The 22346-nt window shown below is 37.2% G+C and overlaps 1 protein-coding gene across 3 annotated transcripts in view; it reads right to left on the reverse strand.

Annotated features, from left to right (window-relative positions):
• ARHGAP32 (Rho GTPase activating protein 32) overlaps positions 1-22346 on the reverse strand; it is a 403775-nt gene that overhangs the window by 281832 nt on the left and 99597 nt on the right. Inside the window, exon 1 of one of the 3 annotated variants that reach the window (XM_037841944.1) lies at positions 9124-9239. The exons of the other annotated variants lie outside the window; for them this stretch is intronic. Coding sequence (XP_037697872.1) covers positions 9124-9239 — 116 coding nt within the window. Of the gene's footprint in view, positions 1-9123; positions 9240-22346 lie in introns of those variants that run through there. 3 annotated transcript variants of the gene reach the window in all.

A 22346-nucleotide genomic window follows, 5' to 3' on the forward strand; every position in this document is an offset into this window, starting at 1 on the left:
TTTTCTTTCTAAATTTTATAGTTTCATTCAATAAATTTAATGATTAATACAACTTTGATCATTTGAATGCGAGAAAAGGCTCCAAAATTTTTTTCCAGAAATTTCCCCAAAAATATTTTCCAGCTTCCCCAAAAGCTATTTATTGAATAGTACATATTGTCTCCACTGGTTTTTGAGAAGACATTTTTACAATATCTAAATTTCCATGTATATTTGGGTATATTTTTGAACTTTCCACTCCACTCCATGAATAACGTACTAGCAACACAAGGTTTTACAGTATTATATCTGGTTGTGCTGGTCCTCTGTCCACCATTCCTGGTCTTCTTTCCCTCCCCAAAATTTTCTTGGCTAAATTATCTACCATGAACAATTTATTTCAAGATACATTTAACTTAAAAAAAAAAAAGTTCTTCTTATTATCACATTAACTTTATATTATTACTGTAAAATAACATCTCAGTGATGCTGAATATTCCCATCTATGAAGATCTGTTCCAATCTTCTATGTTCTTAGTAATGTTTTAAGCTTTCTTCATATAGGTGTTTGAGTGTCTTATTCAGTTTACTTCTGAGTATTTCATCCTTTTCTGTTGCTCCTGAACATGACACCTTTTCTTTCATTATAAGTCTAACTCATACTGTTTGACACACCATTATTAGCCCCATTCTGCAGATAAGCAAATTGAAGTGCATTAACACATCTCAGTCACTCCAGATATGGTAAAAGACCACAGCTTTCCACCTGAAGACAACACTGAAGCAGTCCATTCACATCTCTCGAGACCCACCGGACTGGGTAGCAGACACCAAGATTCCACCTCAAAGAATGCTCTGTTCAGAGAAGTTTCCTCACAAGCCATGGGAAAAAACTCACCAGAGGACTTCCAATTCAAGACTAAGTATATGTTAACAAACAGACCTCTCTCCAAGTCTCTGAAAAGTCAGTAAGCTAAACAAAACGAAATAAACCCTCAACCGAATGGTTTAGGTGCCATCAACAGGCCAGAGACACTGACAAAGAAAAGCACGTGCAATCATACGGACTGGTAAACCAAGAGAAAAACAGAGCACATTCAAGTAGGCTACACCCCGTGCCTTCTCCACATCAAGAGACGTTTGTCCCTGAGGTACTAACAAGAACTGGAAAAACTCTGTAAAGAAATTTAACAATCAACTGGAAGGACTAGGGCTCCTAATGTGGACAAACACACCTAAGAGAAGCAAAGCAAAAGCTATATACATCATGAGATCACTTAAAGTAAACAGTAGGGGGAGGGGGCAAAGAAAGGCAGATATTTAGCTTAGTAGTTAAGAAAAAATGCTTTGAAATGACACTCAGTTCAAATTCAAGCTCCAGCTTGTGCAGGGGAAGGAGGAGATTCTGAAAACACATCATCTGAATGCTATCCGTACCCACCTCCACGCTTTAACTCTCCTCACTAAACCACTACTGAACCAATGGGTGGTCTAAGACTCCAGGATTCAAATAAGACACCCAGGAAACTTACGAAAGAGACCTGACTTAGGGTTTTCACTCTCTGGGTTTGAGTGAACACCTGTAGATGAGGACTGAGAGTCAAGGGCAACAACCAGAAATCTGATTCCAGGGAGCTCCGGCCTGTAAAGATCTCTGGTCTTGGAAAAGGGGAATTAGGGGAGGGGGACTGACAAAGATGGCCCTCATAAGCTTTTGAATTTCCTGAGTCCCCAAAATAGGCACTAAAGAGGTAGACTGAGTCCTTCCTGCTCCGGAGGCTGGGCTAATAGAAGGAGAACAGCAACAGAGAGTTCTCTCCAGCTATGTAAGAGAAAACTAGTCTTCTTTCTATACCACCAGCCTAAGGGATAGAAATGACTTTGCCTTCATCATCTACACAACTGCTGACATTTAGTGCACTCCAAGAACCAATCCTGACAATGCACCCCAGAGTATTTTGAGCAGAAAATAAAGTTATGCAAAGTCCCCTTGAGGGACTGGGGAAATATGTGGAAATATTAAACTTCCTCATCTGGGGAATTCCTGATATTCTCGCAAGCATTGGGGACTCCCAATAGGCCAAGTCCTCGATCTTGGGGCTTGCCGTTATGAAACTTATTCCTGCAGAGAAGCTAAGCCTACTTATAATGATACCTAAGAGTCACCTCCAGACAACCTCTTTCGTTGTTCAGATGTCGCCTCTTTCAGCCAACTCTGCAGGTAAACTCACCACCCTTCCCCCATGTGGGACATGACTCCCAGGGGTGTAAGTCACCCTGGCAACGAGGGACAGGACTCCTGGGAATGAGCCTGGCCCTGGCATTGTGGAATTGAGAAAGCCTTCTGGATCAAAAGGGGGAAGAGAAATGAAACAAAGTAAAGTTTCAGTGGCTCAGATTTATCAAATAGAGTCAAGAGGTCAATCTGGAGGTTATTCTTACGCATTTTATACATATTCCTTTTTAGTTTCTAGTGTATTAGAATAGCTAGAAGGAAATACCTGAATCTGCTGAATAGTATTTCAGTAGACTTGATTCTTGACGAGAAGTGTATAATTATATAGTTTTTATTGTGTAACCATGTGACAGTGAGAACCTGGTAATTGACACTTCCTTTACCCAGTGTATGGGAAGAGGAGTAATAAAATAATTACAAAAATACATATTAATAATAGGGGGGATAAGGGGTGTGGGATGGTTTGGGTGTTCATTTCATTTTTTTCTTTATTTTAGAGTAATGGAAATGTTCTAAAATTGATGTGGTGATGAAAGCACAACTATATGATAAAACTGTGATCCAATACAATATACTTTGGATGGATTATATAGTGTGTGAGTATATCTCAATAAAAATGCATCAAAAAAAAGAGCCAATCCTGAGCTTCAATAACTCTAACACAAAAACAAAGAAAAGAAAAGCATCTATAGGGGTGGGAGGGGAGGGAGCTTGGAGAAGGATGGCATGGAGAAGGCCAAGGCAAGGACAATATCCAAGAAGTCAGAAAAAGTATAATATGTATACCAAATGAATAAAACTGTAAAGCTAAAGAAGAAACACAATAACTTGAATTTATTATACAAATACATGATACATATTATATAAGTGAGTGTATATATATATATATATATATATATTAATTTATAAATATATTTGAAGAATAAACTTAAAAATGATTTCTCTGCTGAAATAAAATTTGGAAAATTAAAGAAGATGGAATATTAACTCCTGAATTCGTCACCTAAAGAACAAACGCAAGAAACATTTCAAATCACAAAATAAAAATATAAAGAGAAATGCACCGTGAAAGAAAGAATAGATTTAAGGAGAATAAATGTGAAACTCATAGATTCCACAAGGAGAAAACTGTTACAGATAGAAGACAGGCAAAAATTGAACAAATAGAAAACAACAACAAAATTTCTTCCCTCATAATGTAGACATGAATCTATAGATTAAAAGTCACTGAGCTCCTCTCCCTGGCAATGCAGGATATGACTCCCAGGGATGAATCTGGACCCGGCATCATGGGATTGAGAACATCTTCTTGACCAAAAGAGGGATGCAAAATGAAACAAAATAAAGCTTCAGTAGCTGAAAGATGTCAAATGGAGTCAAGAGGTCACTCTGGTGGACACCCTTATGCACTATATACATAACACTTAGTAGGTTTTAAAGTTTTGGAGTTTGGAAACTACCAAACTCCAACCCACTAGCCTTGACTCTTGAAGACGATTATATAATAAAGTAGATTATTATTGTAGTGTGATTGTGAAAACCTTGTGGATCGCACTCCCTTCTTTATCCAGTGTATGGACGGATGAGTAGAAAAATAGGGACAAAAACTAAGTGAAAAACAGGGTGAGATGGGGGGGATGATTTGGGTGTTCTTTTTTATTTTTATTTTCATTATTTTTTATTCTTATTCTGATTCTTTCTGGTATAAGGAAAATGTTCAAAAATAGATTGGGGTGATGAATGCATAACTATATGATCGTACTGTGAACAGTTGATTGTACACCATGGATGACTGTATGGTATGTGAATATATCTCAATAAAACTGAATTTTAAAAAAAAAGTCACTGAGCTCCAAACTGAAGAACTGATGATAAAATACACATAACTAAGGATAAAAAGAAATCTTAAAAGCAGTCATAAAGAACAACTTACCTACAAAAGAAAAGACAGAAAAACAGAAGGGGATTTGAGCATATGTAAGAAATCAGAATACATTACCCATGGAATTTATCTGAGCAAAATACTCAAGAAAATATCAACCAAAGAACAAATAAATAAGAACAGACACTCTAAAATGGGATATGATAAAGAGGAGAGGAAATAATAGAAAGCACTGAAAAATGATAAATACAATGAAATCGAAATGAATGACAAAAAAATATTAAACTATCTGAGGAAAAAACTAGAGATAGTGTAGGTTAGAATGAGGATAAATAAAAGAGTTCCAAAGTCTCATCTACAGAAAAAAGGATGGGGAGAGAGGGGAAGTAAAAGAATTTTAAACATCTTATAAGGAAGGCAGGCAGAGGAGAAAGCAAGAGTCATGGTAGGAAAAAATAGCATACCTGGGTGGAAGAAATGATTCTATTTTCAAAAACGAACAGAGAAAATCCATATCTGAATATGAGCGCATGGAAAGGGAAGCTAACTATTACCACAAAGTAAAAGCATAGCAGAACTTCCAAAATTAAATGCCAGGAAAGGTTTTGCTTGTTCTAATTTTAATCTTGCCTTGGCTAGGCATTTGATGTGCTTAAAAAAATCAACTAAATTACATTTATAAATATTGCTTAAAATATTTCTGGGATTTTAATTTACTAAGTTTAAAAGCATAATTGACTGTTTAAGGAACTTATTGTTTAAGTTGCATGGAAAGGTTAAGGAAATTAGTTTTTTTAATTTTTAACTTTAAATGGACAACTTAATAACCACAAACTTTTATTCAGTTTTATATAGTGTTTTCTGTGCTCTAGGGCCATTCCTGAACATCAAAAAAGGTCATACAGACAGATATAAGGGAGTCTACCTTGGACTCCATCCTAAAAAGTTTAATTACTGAAATACCAAGAAAGCCTTGTACTAGCATGTTCTCATATTTAAGACAGATAATGACAGACTGTAAAGACACTCCATTTCTAGACTCCAATACTGCACAAACTTCTGAGCTTAAGGGATGTTCACATCAGATTCTGATGATTATAATTAAATTCACTGTCTCTGTAACACTGATAAGAAAGAATGCACTGGGTGAAAGTTATATTTAATGCTTAAAGAATATTTTAAGCACTAAGCCATACCCCAGATCATATCTTCAGATTACATAGTAATATAAACATCATCTCTTTTTTTGCAAAATACACATCTTTTCTTGGCATCATACATAATAGATTAAGGTTGCAATGCCCAACTAAGATAAATCACACAGTATAAAATGGAATCGGGTGGGTTATTGCCATATATGCCAATGGCTAATTGTCTAACTGTTAATGTAACCTTTCAGGATCATATAAACCAATTATAGGGAATCCCAAAATCAAGAATTTCTGCAAAACGCAAAAGGACAGCCATAGTATTAAAAGCAGAGAATTGTGAAATAGCAGCTTTACGGGCTTCCAGCGGGGATTTAGCCATTATGGTAAGCCATCCTAGTTCAGCAGGGGGGGTATCTAGAAGAAACATAATACCACCGTTACCTATCTGGATTGTTGAAGTATTTTCTAACTCATGATATCATTTCAAATAAGGCAGAGAATGCAAAAAGCATCCAACCAGCCAATCAAGTACATGAAATATTATTAGTTTTATAATGCTATAAACCAATGAAGACATTTCAAAAAAAATTAAATCACGTTCAGCAAATCATCCAGTTTCACAGGTGTCAAGAGTTTGTCTTCTCGCTTTTCCTTATAATAGAGATACAAGCAAAAATATGCCTGGGTGATTTGGGCATCTATAGACCCTGATTTTAAAGATATACAAGTTCTAAAAATGTAGTTCAATTATACACTATATTGTCTCTGTGACTGTTTGAAACTATACAGCATGCTTGCCAGGCTGAATATCTGTCAATACATGAGAAGACAAAACAAAAATACAGAACAATCTTTTTTATCTTCAAATGCCAAAGAACTAGAAGCTTTTATGCTAGCGAATTAGTTACGATTCCTGGGTGTCCTAGAATTCACAACATAAAAGGTCACATTATTGTGTGCATTAGTTCACTTGCACGTTGTTGCTGCATCACTGGAACCCAGAAACTACGCACTGAAGGAATTCAGAACTGAGGAACCATCAGAAGTTCTTGTAAAAGTTGCTACTTAGCTAAGAAAGCAATTTAACAGCAGGTATATCAAAACTCTTTCATAAAATCTTTCACTTTCAAAGTCAGTTAAGACTGGGTTCAAATTTTTGTTCTACTATATACCGATACTGTGGCCTACATGGCTCTCTGAGCCATAATCTCATCTGGAAAAACAGGAAAATAATACCTACTTTATAAGATTTATTGGGAGTTAATTGATATACTGCATAAAATATATTTGGCCCAGTACATAGCATACAGTAACTTTCAAATAGTTTTTCTTCCTTGAAAGAATTAAAACATTTCTGGTTTTCCTTTTCTGTCTCATACACCCTCCTTTTTACTTGTAGATGGGTTCTTCTAATGACCTCTAAGGTCAAGTAAGGACGCTAAGGACCTCTAATAGTCTAATCTAAAAACTAGTTTACCATAATGATAAATAGATAACAAAACAGATTATTAACCTCGCTCTACAAATGAGAAATCAGAAAGTTATGAGTCAGTGGTTGACAAGCTTGAACTACTGCTATGAAGGAGATTGGGCAACTTCCCACAGTGCTAGAATGTAAGAAAAAGTATCCTTTCCTCCAACCATGTCCAAAAATAAAGGCTATTCCAAAAGCTACTAAAGATATTATCAATGTCCCTCTGAGATTACTTCCTTCTAAAGCAGATGGTGGCTGGATGCACCAGAAACCTACATTCTATATATGTTATTACTTGACTCTCTTAGCCATGTGGCTGAAAGTGACATAATGTTATTTATTCTCTTATGGGGGATTTTAAAGTGTAGTTTAGAAGCTATTCAGGCAAAAAAGAAGGACCACAATCTTTTGTCCTCATCCCATTTATACATGTGTGTGAGAGGAAACTGCCTAGAATGTAACTAATACCAACAGTGGTTTTATGTATTAGCACACATTTTAAAGAAAAACATTTTAAAGACTTCATAGTACAATTTGTCTTTAATTATTAAATCTGCTTTTCAAAAACAAGTCCCAAATACAACACTGAGTCTACTATTTGGCGCTCTCAAGGCTGCAGCTGCAACTACTCCTCTCCCACTCCTTGCCGTCACTATCCACACACACATTTTTTCTGGTAGGCACTCTGGCTGGAGCGCATGTTTTGAAAGCCACGTTGCTGCCACGTTTCCTCATGCCTTCCTGCTGAATAAGTGAGAAACACTCCACAAAAAGCTGGCCTTGCCCTGATCTCTTTGTTGCATCTGTAAATAAAGATCAAATCTCAAAGACCTTTCTGGTTTGAGACAGACATGGTGATGTTCAGATAGAAACATAATTGTAAACAGAGGACAAATGCCCTATGGTATCATGGTTTCCTACAATAACACATACACTAGTTCAGTTTCTCAGAATGAGGAAAAGGAAAGCTCAGTCTTACACAGATTTGCTCCAAAGGTTAAATGTCAAAAGAAAATCTCAGAGAGACTCCTACTATGTAACGAGTCACATTCTAGGACCATAGTAACTGAAAAACAAATAGCCCAAGTTGTTTCCTCCTTTGACAAATACCCCTAAAATAACTTACACAATTTTAATACCAGATCAAACATTTTTAACACAAACAAAGCAAAACAAATACTTTGTTTTACTAATTGTTAGTGAGGCACTGACCATATTCAAAACTAAGGAAAATGTGCAATATCAGCATACTTTGGTGGAAAAGTAGCTTGCTAAAATAGAAAGGCTAAATAAAGTTATGGGGAGGAGAAAGTTAAAACAAAAAAAAATCATGTAATAATGAAGTAATTCATTTTCATACTTTGCACATTAAATTATTCTTTTGAAATTTAAAACATACTTCCTATTCATTTTAATCACTGATAAACAAATTGAATGTAGGTTATCAAGAGTTCCTAATAGTAAAACTCCTTCTGTCATTTAACTTAGACTTAAAAAAAAAATCTGTGGATAAGGAAATCCTTTAACAAGGGAAAGGGAGAGGCTCTCATTTTAGAACATTAAACAGAGAGAAAAGATCTGACAAAAATAATGGTATGCTCACCTACCCAAGTACTCAGAGGCAAAACTGCCTATGGAAGTGGCAGCAATAATATGTAGGGAAAACTTCATCAAGAAACTTTTTAATGCCTCCAAAAAGAATTAATTTACTTTTCCTGTATGAAGAAGAAAAGCCAGAACAAAGCCTCCTAAAATGGGTAATATACAACTGAATTAATAAACAACTGGAACTGTTCCCACAGCTGGGTAATACTTCTTTCTTCACTAATGCCACTGAACTCTGAGAGCTTCTTAGGAGGCATCCTCTGAAAACCTCAATTATGAAATTATGACTAGAGATTCAAAAAGCAGGAAAGAAGGTATACTGAGAGATATAAACTCAGAGACAAGTAGTAAGCAACAAAGTCATGAAATGACCAATTTGTAGCTGATCAAAATTTTTCATACAGATGAATAAGGCAACAATAGCAGCTATCAAGAACATAGGCCAAAAACAAAGGGAAGGAAAATATTTTAGGAGACATAAATTTCAATCAGATACAGGAAGAAGTAGTAGTTCTTTATGAGTCCCTACTTGAAATTCCTGAAATGCTACTACAAAACCTGTCTAACTCCTTTTCTTCCCATTGTTCTAAATGCATTTTACAAGCTCTGGGCAAGTTCTGGAATTTAGACTGCTATCATACAATATACAATTTGAAACCTATCCCTTTCAAGCTCCAAACCTTCCTCCCTAAAAAAAAAAAGTCTTATTGTAAAAAAGAGAATGAAAGACAGAGGAGAGCCTGGGAAAGGGGTGGGAGTAAAGAATGAGAGCCAGAGTGGCAAATTTCATAATTACCTGAATTTCTCTTCCTTTTTTCCCTCTTTACTGTCAGACACCTGGATCATCTCTTCAGAATCGAACCCAAAGACACTGTCATCCCCTGAAGTGCTACTCTCACTTTCAGCCTCCATCTTGTGTTCAAAAAATGTAAACCTCAAGGCATGAAATAAAAAACACCAATGTTCAAGTTGTTCAGGTCTACTGACGTACACTCAAGTGTGTGGCTGATACTCCTGAGATTTCAGACCACGCTGGGCCACCGTCTACTACGCGCTAGTATAATTACAGTCCGGGTAAGACAGGAAATCACACACAGCACACTCATTGCGTCTGACGGCTGCACCTGTGACACCAGGGATCACTCCCAGTGCCTCAGGCTCAGTGGCCTAGATACAAAAGGAGAAGCCAAATAAAGGTGATTTTTCACTAATTGTGTATTATCCATTTACTGACTCTTTTCTCAAAGTTTCCAGTTAGTTAACTGAAATTGAGATTTTCAAAAGCAGGACTTCTCTTTCTTATTTGTGTCCTTTCACTATCTCAGACTTAAAAAAGTAAACAGAAAACTAGAAAGGATAACACTCAACGTAAAGGTCTCCCAGGCCAAACACAATGAGGCTCAGTTATGGATCTCAGAGCTGAGAAGGAGCAGTCAATAGAGAAGACAAGCGCGGCCTAGGGCCTTGCTCAACTTCATGCCTTCTAACGGTACACCCATCTTTCCTTCCCCAGAAAGAGCTGCCACGTACACCTTTGCTCAGGTAACCAGAGTGGAACGTAAAAGGCATGCTTATCAATGTCCCTTTAAAGAACAAAAGAAGCATCACAAGTTAAAAGATGCTGACAATTAACAGCAAGTTAAAGCAGGCTAAATTTTACACATAATTTAAACCGCAGAGGAATTACTCAGAAATGAGTGAAAACTATAGCATCTTTGACACTATCAACAGCATGACTGATGCTTTAGAAAACAGCCATGTTGATGCCAACCATTGCCATACGGTATGTTCAGGCTTATCTGCCTCTGCCTTTTACTGGGAAACAACAAACTGCTGAGCCCTGACTTTCCATTAAATAAATTAAAAAGGAATCCACTGGGATACTCCTGAATTTCCATATCTGAAAACAAGGAAAATGAACCCTCTGGCTGACTTTGCTTATACAACACCTTTTTTCTTTTTACAAAATGACAATTTATATAATGTGTTCATTTTAATCTGTAGGGTTTTAATCATCTGACTGTGATCACTAAAGGTACTCCTGCTACAACTAGATTTGTTGGCAAGTCTGGAAAGAGATTTAAGACACAAACTGTTCTCTGTAGCAGCTGATGTGGAAAACCTCCTGAACATTTTATGCAGGGATACCTTACAACATTGTTTAATAATTTCCACTCAAGACAAATCCATAGCAAATCATAAAATGCAAAGGATCATTGAGTTCTATCTCATAAGTCTCCTATCCTTGCCAAAGACTCTGAAGAGACTGGAATTAATTTAATTCATTCCTCACTCCTTCCATTAAAAAAAATTCCTGATGGATCAAAGATGTAAAAACAAAACCATAAAATAAAATCATGGGAAAGCTTTTTTATTATCTCACAGTGGGGAAGTCCTTTCTAAGTGTAATTTTTAAAAGCCCTGAAACCAGAAAAGACGATACATCTTAGTATATAAAAATATTAAACGCTTACGTAACAAAAAACACCATAAACAAAGTGAAAAGGCAAATAAATTGAGAAAAAAAATATTTGGAACCTACTGCAAAGGATTAATTTCTTTAATATATAAAGAGTTCCTACAAATCTCTAAGACTCAACAACCCAAAATATAAACAGGCAAAGAGCATAAAACAGAATGATCATAGAATGTACAAAGGACCCTTCAAACATACTAAAAAGTATTTTAACTTCACTCATAATGGAAATGCAGAAAAAACACTAAGATGCTTTTTTCCATCTATCAGATAGGCAAAGGTTTTACACGGTTTAAACAAACTTTTAAATACAGAAAATACAGAAAAATAAATATACACTTTTGATGTGTAGGACTATAAATTGGTACAACCTCTGTGAAGGGCAAAATCTCCCAAAATTCAAAATGCACATCTTTTTGGCCAAGCAATTCCCCTTCAAGGAAATTATCTTACTTCCCATATAGAAATAAGAAATGAACAGGCATATTCATTGTAGTACACTTTAGAATACCAACATATTAGAAATGATCTGACTTGTTCATTAACAGAAAACAGGATAGATTATGATCTGTCTGTACATGGGAATGCTGTACAGGTGAGTACATGAGAAACACTACAGTACCGTATTAGTCATAATATGGAACAAACCCTAATACATACTGTAAAGGCCAAGAAAGAGGCAAGGGTGTAGGAAAGTACATATGGTATGCTGCAATTCATATTTTAAAAGAAGAGGAAGTAGAAACACATGGGACTACATATGCACAGTATATCTATGAAAGGGTGTCCAACTCTTTTCTCTAAGGAGAAAATCTGGAAAGCTAGAGAAGAGGAATAAGAGGAAGACATTTTTTCACGACACTGTGTGCATATATAATCCTTGCAAAAAAAATTATCTTTAACAGTCATCTTTTATGTCATTCAGCAAAGAATAAGCTTTTTAAATAGTATTTTGTTCAGTATCTAGGTCTTCTTTTTCTTCTAAACAATTCTAATTCCTTTAATGCTGTTTTCATGAATCCTATTTACCTTTCCTTTTAATCATTTTTTGTTCTTTCATTTTCTTAGTTGATTTACCTCACTTCTTCAAGCCCTTTCAAACATGAAAAAGCAAATTGTGAACAGTACTTTACACAGAACACTCATGGGTAGTCCACTCAGGAAATCCCCTTTTCTAGTCCTGCTGACCTGAGACTCCTACCTCCCCAAACACCCCTGCTGCAGGGAGAGGCTGCCGTCCACCAATCTGACATAGGCATCAAGGCAGACATACCAAGACTTGTTCTCACAGTTCTGACTCTGCTACAAGAAGTTTACAATAATGTTTTTAATTTCAAAATCAACCCATTTACGTTTTCTGTCCACGTCTTCAGTAGCCAGTGAAAATCCAGTGGAAACAAAGGTAATGAATGGCAAGGGGTACAGGAAAGAAACAGAGCATAGTCCCTCACACTAAGGCTAGCAGAAGTGTGGCAGAGGCTCCTTATTCCTGAAGACCATGGGTTGCTTTAACATCTTTTCCTCCTGACTCCCCTGAACCCTGATTAGGCTCCACTTCCCACCAAGCTTTTGTAGACTGCAAGCCCTTGATCCAAACCATAGCAGTCACCATCTGTAGTTTAGAAGTAGTTGATTCTTCATCTTCCACCGCCCAAGAGAGAAGGAAGCTGAGGAAAAGGGAAGTGACTAATCCCACTGCAGCAAGGAGGAGAAGCATTTTTAGCAACAGTTCAAGGCTCCCAAATTAGAATTCTAAATGCATTTGTTCAAGAAAACTATTGGAAAAAGAAAAAAAGAAAAAAAGAAAAAAAGTTTATTTTTCTAGTAGCAGTAGTAAAATAGTAATAAATAGTAAATACATACTGAGCACTTACCCTATATGCCTGGTACATTGTACTAGGTAGGAGCTGTTAGGGCCCTTTCTTTATAAATGAAGAAACAAAGACTCTGTAAAATAACTTCTCCAGGGTTTCCCAGCTCATACGTTTGCATTAAAAATACTTTTGAAATTGATTATGGTGATGAATGCACAATTATATATGATGGTACTGTAAACACTGATTCTACCCTGTGGATGACTGTAGGGTATTATTCTCAATACAACTGAATTTTTAAAAAATACTTTTGAAATATCAACCTAAAACCTAACCACAATATAGAATGTTATTTCTGTCTAAGAAGTATGTGGTTTTCAATATGGATTCCATTCAATTCATTTGCCTGGCCCTCCCTGCTCACATAGTTGCATTTTGTTGTGGCTTTTCTTGGGGTCTGGGTCAGTGACACTGCTAACCTACATTCAATTCTATACACCATCCTCCACATAATACCTATATGGCTGGACATGGTATACATTCAAGTTGACCACTGGGGAGGGATGCAGGTAGGAGATCACACAGCAAAAAAGCAAAAAAGGAATAGAACCAAACTCTCTTTTCAGTACTCCTTTTACCACAGCAAAACATTAGAATTGTTTTTGTCAAAACTGTTCAACAGCCTAGTACATAGCCAAAAGGTCATTAAATATCTACTGAATGGGGTACCAAGCTTGGTCCACAGAATGCTTCAAAACTGCAACTCTAAAGACAGATAGGCCAAATGACTTGCAGAAAATTATGTACTCTCAATGTGAATACTGTGTTGTGTATATAACATAAATGTGTATATCAAATAATTGTAGTAGAAAATTCAAGCAAGAATTCTTCTAAAACACTTCTAATAACTGAAGATTTTCTTCTAAATGTAAGAAGCACAATACATAATCTACAAACATCATTATTAACCATTTTATAGTAATTACGCATTTATTCTAAATTTTAGATTATTTATACCATTAAATTGTTTTTATAAAATGCAACTTTGTAAATGTTTCCAACAATGAACTAAATAAATTCACAAGAACAATTATGACATATGGCAACATGGCGGACTGTTGAGCTGTATGTTTTAGTTACTCCTCCAGGAAAGTAGGTAGAAAGCCAGGAACTGCGTGGACTGGACACCACAGAGCAATCTGACTTTCGGCATGCTTCATACAACACCCATGAAAATGTGGAACTGCTGAGATCACCAAAATCTGTAAGTTTTTGTGGCCAGGGGACCCGCACCCCTCCCTGCCAGGCTCAGTCCCGTGGGAGGAGGGGCTATCAGCTCCGGGAAGGAGAAGGGAGAACTGCAGTGGCAGCCCTTATCGGAAACTCATTCTACTGATCCAAACTCCAACTGTAGACAGACTGAGACCAGACACCAGAGAATCTGAGAGCAGCCAGCCTAGCAGAGAGAAGACAGGCATAGAAAAAAACAACAGGAAAAACTCCAAAATAAACGCGGAGGATTTTTGGAGTTCTGGTGAACATAGAAAGGGGAAGGGCAGAGCTCAGGCCCTGAGGCTCATATGCAAATCCCGAAGAAAAGCTGATCTCTCTGCCCTGTGGACCTTTCCTTAATGGCCCTAATCACTTTGTCTCTTAGCATTTCAATAACCCATTAGATCTCTGAGGAGGGCCCTTTTTTTAAATCCTTTTTTCTTTTTCTAAAACAATTACTCTAAGAAGCCCAATACAGAAAGCTTCAAAGACTTGCAATTTGGGCAGGTCAAGACAAGAGCAGAACTAAGAGAGCTCTGAGACAAAAGGCAATAATCCAGTGGCTGAGAAAATTCACTAAACACCACAACTTCCCAAGAAAAGGGGGGTGTCCGCTCACAGCCATCATCCTGGTGGACAGGAAACACTCCTGCCCGTCGCCAGCCCCATAGCCCGGAGCTGCCCCAGACAACCCAGTGTGACCGAAGGGCTTCAAATAACAGGCACACACCACAAAACTGGGTGTGGACATTAGCCTTCCCTGCAACCTCAGCTGATTGTCCCAGAGTTGGGAAGGTGGAGCAGTGTGAATTAACAAAGCCCCATTCAGCCATCATTTCAGCAGACTGGGAGCCTCCCTACACAGCCCAGCAGCCCAGAACTGCCCTGGGGGGACGGCACTCACCTGTGACATAGCACAGTCATCCCTCAACAGAGGACCCGGGGTGCACAGCCTGGAAGAGGGGCCCACTTGCAAGTCTCAGGAGCCATACGCCAATACCAAGGACTTGTGGGTCAGTGGCAGAGACAAACTGTGGCAGGACTGAACTGAAGGATTAGACTATTGCAGCAGCTTTAAAACTCTAGGATCACCAGGGAGATTTGATTGTTAGAGCCACCCCCCCTCCCTGACTGCCCAGAAACACGCCCCATATACAGGGCAGGCAACACCAACTACACACGCAAGCTTGGTACACCAATTGGACCCCACAAGACTCACTCCCCCACTCACCAAAAAGGCTAAGCAGGGGAGAACTGGCTTGTGGAGAACAGGTGGCACGTGGACGCCACCTGCTGGTTAGTTAGAGAAAGTGTACTCCACAAAGCTGTAGATCTGATAAATTAGAGATAAGGACTTCAATTGGTCTACATATACTAAAAGAATCCTATCAAGTTCAGCAAATGCCAAGAGGCCAAAAACAACAGAAAATTATAAAGCATATGAAAAAACCAGACGATATGGATAACCCAAGCCCAAGCACCCAATTCAAAAGACCAGAAGAGACACAGCACCTAGAGCAGCTATTCAAAGAACTAAAGATGAACAATGAGACCATAGTACGGGAGACAAAGGATATCAAGAAGACCCTAGAAGAGCATAAAGAAGACATTGCAAGACTAAATAAAAAAATGGATGTTCTTATGGAAATTAAAGAAACTGTTGACCAAATTAAAAAGATTCTGGACACTCATAGTACAAGACTAGAGGAAGTTGAACAACGAATCAGTGACCTGGAAGATGACAGAATGGAAAATGAAAGCATAAAAGAAAGAATGGGGAAAAAAATTGAAAAAATCGAAATGGACCTCAGGGATATGATAGATAATATGAAACGTCCGAATATAAGACTCATTGGTGTTCCAGAAGGGGAAGAAAAGGGAAAAGGTCTAGGAAGAGTATTCAAAGAAATTGTTGGGGAAAACTTCCCAAATCTTCTAAACAACATAAATACACAAATCATAAATGCTCAGCGAACTCCAAATAGAATAAATCCAAATAAACCCACTCCGAGACATATTCTGATCACACTGTCAAACACGGAAGAGAAGGAGCAAGTTCTGAAAGCAGCAAGAGAAAAGCAATTCACCACATACAAAGGAAACAGCATAAGACTAAGTAGTGACTACTCAGCAGCCACCATGGAGGCAAGAAGGCAGTGGCACGATATATTTAAAATTCTGAGTGAGAAAAATTTCCAACCAAGAATACTTTATCCAGCAAAGCTCTCCTTCAAATTTGAGGGAGAGCTTAAATTTTCACAGAAAAACAAATGCTGAGAGAATTTGCTAACAAGAGACCTGCCCTACTGGAGATACTAAAGGGAGCCCTACAGACAGAGAAACAAAGAAAGGACAGAGAGACTTGGAGAAAGGTTCAGTACTAAAGAGATTCGGTATGGGTACAATAAAGGATATTAATAGACAGAGGGGAAAAATATGACAAACATAAACCAAAGGATAAGATGGCTGATTCAAGAAATGCCTTCACGGTTATAACATTGAATGTAAATGGATTAAACTCCCCAATTAAAAGATATAGATTCGCAGAATGGATCAAAAAAAATGAACCATCAATATGTTGCATACAAGAGACTCATCTTAGACACAGGGACACAAAGAAACTGAAAGTGAAAGGATGGAAAAAAATATTTCATGCAAGCTACAGCCAAAAGAAAGCAGGTGTAGCAATATTAATCTCAGATAAAATAGACTTCAACTGCAGGGATGTTTTGAGAGACAAAGAAGGCCACTACTAACTAAAAAAGGGGCAATTCAGCAAGAAGAAATAACAATCGTAAATGTCTATGCAACCAATCAAGGTGCCACAAAATACATGAGAGAAACACTGGAAAAACTAAAGGAAGCAACTGATGTTTCCACAATAATTGTGGGAGACTTCAACACGTCACTCTCTCCTATAGATAGATCAACCAGACAGAAGACCAATAAGGAAACTGAAATCCTAAACAATCTGATAAGTGAATTAGATTTAACAGACATATACAGGATATTACATCCCAAATCACCAGGATACACATACTTTTCTAGTGCTCACGGAACTTTCTCCAGAATAGATCATATGCTGGGACATAAAACAAGCCTCAATAAATTTAAAAAGATTGAAATTATTCAAAGCACATTCTCTGACCACAATGGAATACAATTAGAAGTCAATAACCATCAGAGACTTAGAAAATTCACAAATACCTGGAGGTTAAACGACACACTCCTAAACAATCAGTGGGTTAAAGAAGAAATAGCAAGAGAAATTGCTAAATATATAGAGACGAATGAAAATGAGAATACAACATACCAAAACCTATGGGATGCAGCAAAAGCAGTGCTAAGGGGGAAATTTATAGCACTAAACGCATACATTAAAAAGGAAGAAAGAGCCAAAATCAAAGAACTAATGGATCAACTGAAGAAGCTAGAAAATGAACAGCAAACCAATCCTAAACCAAGTACAAGAAAAGAAATAACAAGGATTAAAGCAGAAATAAATGACATAGAGAACAAAAAAACAATACAGAGGATAAATATCACCAAAAGTTGGTTCTTTGAGAAGATCAACAAGATTGACAAGCCCCTAGCTAGACTGACAAAATCAAAAAGAGAGAAGACCCATATAAACAAAATAATGAATAAAAAAGGTGACATAACTGCAGATCCTGAAGAAATTAAAAAAATTATAAGAGGATACTATGAACAACTGTATGGCAACAAACTGGATAATGTAGAGGAAATGGACAATTTCCTGGAAACATATGAACAACCTAGGCTGACCAGAGAAGAAATAGAAGACCTCAACCAACCCATCACAAGCAAAGAGATCCAATCAGTCATCAAAAATCGTCCCACAAATAAATGCCCAGGGCCAGATGGCTTCACAGGGGAATTCTACCAAACTTTCCAGAAAGAACTGACACCAATCTTACTCAAACTCTTTCAAAACATTGAAGAAAATGGAACACTACCTAACTCATTTTATGAAGCTAACATCAATCTAATACCAAAACCAGGCAAAGATGCTACAAAAAAGGAAAACTACCGGCCAATCTCCCTAATGAATATAGATGCAAAAATCCTCAACAAAATACTTGCAAATCGAATCCAAAGACACATTAAAAAAATCATACACCATGACCAAGTGGGGTTCATTCCAGGCATGCAAGGATGGTTCAACATAAGAAAATCAATCAATGTATTACAACACATTAACAAGTCAAAAGGGAAAAATCAATTGATCATCTCAGTAGATGCTGAAAAAGCATTTGACAAATCCAACATCCCTTTTTGATAAAAACACTTCAAAAGGTAGGAATTGAAGGAAACTTCCTCAACATGATAAAGAGCATATATGAAAAACCCACAGCCAGCATAGTACTCAATGGTGAGAGACTGAAAGCCTTCCCTCTAAGATCAGGAACAAGACAAGGATGCCCGCTGTCACCACTGTTATTCAACATTGTGCTGGAAGTGCTAGCCAGGGCAATCCGGCAAGACAAAGAAATAAAAGGCATCCAAATTGGAAAAGAAGAAGTAAAACTGTCATTGTTTGCAGACGATATGATCTTATATCTAGAAAACCCTGAGAAATCGACGATACAGCTACTAGAGCTAATAAACAAATTTAGCAAAGTAGCGGGATACAAGATTAATGCACATAAGTCAGTAATGTTTCTATATGCTAGAAATGAACAAATTGAAGAGACACTCAAGAAAAAGATACCATTTTCAATAGCAATAAAAAAATCAAGTACCTAGGAATAAACTTAACCAAAGATGTAAAAGACCTATACAAAGAAAACTACATAACTCTACTAAAAGAAATAGAAGGGGACCTTAAAAGATGGAAAAATATTCCATGTTCATGGATAGGAAGACTAAATGTCATTAAGATGTCAATTCTACCCAAACTCATCTACAGATTCAATGCAATCCCAATCAAAATTCCAACAACCTACTTTGCAGACTTGGAAAAGCTAGTTATCAAATTTATTTGGAAAGGGAAGATGCCTCGAATTGCTAAAGACACTCTAAAAAAGAAAAACGAAGTGGGAGGACTTACACTCCCTGACTTTGAAGCTTATTATAAAGCCACAGTTGCCAAAACAGCATGGTACTGGCACAAAGATAGACATATAGATCAATGGAATCGAATTGAGAATTCGGAGACAGACCCTCAGATCTATGGCCGACTGATCTTTGATAAGGCCCCCAAAGTCACTGAACTGAGTCATAATGGTCTTTTCAACAAATGGGGCTGGGAGAGTTGGATATCCATATCCAAAAGAATGAAAGAGGACCCCTACCTCACCCCCTACACAAAATTAACTCAAAATGGACCAAAGATCTCAATAGAAAAGAAAGTACCATAAAACTCCTAGAAGATAATGTAGGAAAACATCTTCAAGACCTTGTATTAGGCGGCCACTTCCTAGACTTTACACCCAAAGCACAAGCAACAAAAGAGAAAATAGATAAATGGGAACTCCTCAAGCTTAGAAGTTTCTGCACCTCAAAGGAATTTCTCAAAAAGGTAAAGAGGCAGCCAACTCAATGGGAAAAAATTTTTGGAAACCATGTATCTGACAAAAGACTGATATCTTGCATATATAAAGAAATCCTACAACTCAATGACAATAGTACAGACAGCCCAATTATAAAATGGGCAAAAGATATGAAAAGACAGTTCTCTGAAGAGGAAATACAAATGGCCAAGAAACACATGAAAAAATGTTCAGCTTCACTAGCTATTAGAGAGATGCAAATTAAGACCACAATGAGATACCATCTAACACCGATTAGAATGGCTGCCATTAAACAAATAGGAAACTACAAATGCTGGAGGGGATGTGGAGAAACTGGAACTCTTATTCATTGTTGGTGGGACTGTATAATGGTTCAGCCACTCTGGAAGTCAGTCTGGCAGTTCCTTAGAAAACTAGATATAGAGTTACCATTCGATCCAGCGACTGCACTTCTCGGTATATACCCGGAGGGTCAGAAAGCAGTGACACGAACAGATATCTGCACGCCAGTGTTCATAGCAGCATTATTCACAATTGCCAACAGACGGAAACAACCCAAATGTCCTTCAACAGATGAGTGGATAAATAAAATGTGGTATATACACACGATGGAATACTACACGGCAGTAAGAAGGAACGATCTCATGAAACATATGACAACATGGATGAACCTTGAAGACATAATGCTGAGCGAAATAAGCCAGGCACAAAAAGAGAAATATTATATGCTACCACTAATGTGAACTTTGAAAAATGTAAAACAAATGGTCTATAATGTAGAATGTAGGGGAACTAGCAATAGAGAGCAATTAAGGAAGGGGGAACAATAATCCAAGAAGGACAGATAAGCTATTTAACGTTCTGGGGATGCCCAGGAATGACTATGGTCTGTTAATTTCTGATGGATATAGTAGGAACAAGTTCACAGAAATGTTGCTATATTAGGTAACTTTCTGGGGTAAAGTAGGAACATGTTGGAAGTTAAGCAGTTATCTTAGGTTTGTTGTCTTTTTCTTACTCCCTTGTTATGGTCTCTTTGAAATGTTCTTTTATTGTATGTTTGGTTTCTTTTTAACTTTTTTTTCATACAGTTGATTTAAAAAAGAAGGGAAAGTTAAAAAAAAAAAAAAAAAGGAAAACAAGGAAAAAAAGATGTAGTGCCCCCTTGAGGAGCCTGTGGAGAATGCAGGGGTATTGGCCTACCCCACCTCGATGGTTGCTAATATGACCACAGACATAGGGGACTGGTGGTTTGATGGCTTGAGCCCTCTACCATAGGTTTTACCCTTGGGAAGACTGTTGCTGCAAAGGAGAGGCTAGGCCTCCCTATAATTGTGCCTAAGAGCCTCCTCCCGAATGCCTCTTTGTTGCTCAGATGTGGCTTTCTCTCTCTAGCTAAGCCACTTGAAAGGTGAAATCACTGCCCTCCCCACTACGTGGGATCAGACACCCAGGGGAGTGAATCTCCCTGGCAACATGGAATACGACTCCCGGGGAGGAATGTAGACCCGGCATCGTGGGACGGAGAACATCTTCTTGACCAAAAGGGGGATGTGAAAGGAAATGAAATAAGCTTCAGTGGCAGAGCGATTCCAAAAGGAGCCAAGAGGTCACGCTGGTGGGCACTCTTACGCACACTTTAGACAACCCTTTTTAGGTTCTAAAGAATTGGGGTAGCTGGTGGTGGATACCTGAAACTATCAAACTACAACCCAGAACCCATGAATCTTGAAGACGACTGTATAAAAATGTAGCTTATGAGGGGTGACAATGGGATTGGGAAAGCCATAAGGACCACACTGCACTTTGTCTAGTTTATGGATGGATAAGTAGAAAAATAGGGGAAGGAAACAAACAGACAAAGGTACCCAGTGTTCTTTTTTACTTCAATTGCTCTTTTTCACTCTAATTATTATTCTTGTTATTTTTGTGTGTGTGCTAATGAAGGTGTCAGGGATTGATTTACGTGATGAATGTACAACTATGTAATGGTACTGTGAACAATCGAAAGTTTGATTTGTTTTGCATGACTGCGTGGTATGTGAATATATCTCAATAAAAAAAAAAACCCTCAAAAAAAAGAACAATTATGTTCTTCTTTATTATGGAATACCCATGCATTCTGGATCACCATATGTAGATATTTGCTTTCATCTAAAAATATATCTAAAGGGCAAACAATCATTACATATACTATGGCAAATTTATTTCATTAAAATATCAAATATAAAGAATACAATTAATTTAACATGATTGTTTATTGGTCACTTTAAACATAACAAAAAGTCTATTTGGCTAGAAAATGGAAAATTTCATGTTTAAATAGATTTTGCTTCATTAGAAACACATACATTTAAAAGAGACTTAACTATTGAAAAAAACTAAACAAAACAAAAATATTGGCTATCTTAACAATATATCATTTCTACACAAGAATATATGCATAAATATGAGCAATTTTAAAAAATCAGAAGAAATTGATTTTCCTGAAAGAAGAGCAATCACTTTGAAATCCAATAGACTTGGGCTCAAATCTCAACCATGACACTTAAAAATACTGTGGTCTTCAGCAAACAACTTAAACTGAATCTCAGTTTGGTAATCTCTAAAATAAGCCTAACAATATCCTTACAAGTTTAGCATATGGACTAGAAACAACATATGTAATGAAACTATCACACTGAACAGTATATACAAGGTCTTCAATAAATGGCAGTCATCATCCTCATCATCGTCAAATTCAACATCATCAACATCACTTAAACTAAAGAATGTTTTTACTGTGGTTATACCAAAACTGAGAATTAAGATATCTTCATGTGTAAAGCTTGGGCTTTTCTGACCTTATCACTCTGTAATATTTATAGTTAGTTAAGAGAGAGTAGTAACCTAAAAAATAAAAGGAAACAAGTCCCAACTAAGT

The sequence above is a fragment of the Choloepus didactylus genome, chromosome 6, assembly GCF_015220235.1.
Source record: "Choloepus didactylus isolate mChoDid1 chromosome 6, mChoDid1.pri, whole genome shotgun sequence".
NCBI lineage: Eukaryota > Metazoa > Chordata > Mammalia > Pilosa > Megalonychidae > Choloepus > Choloepus didactylus.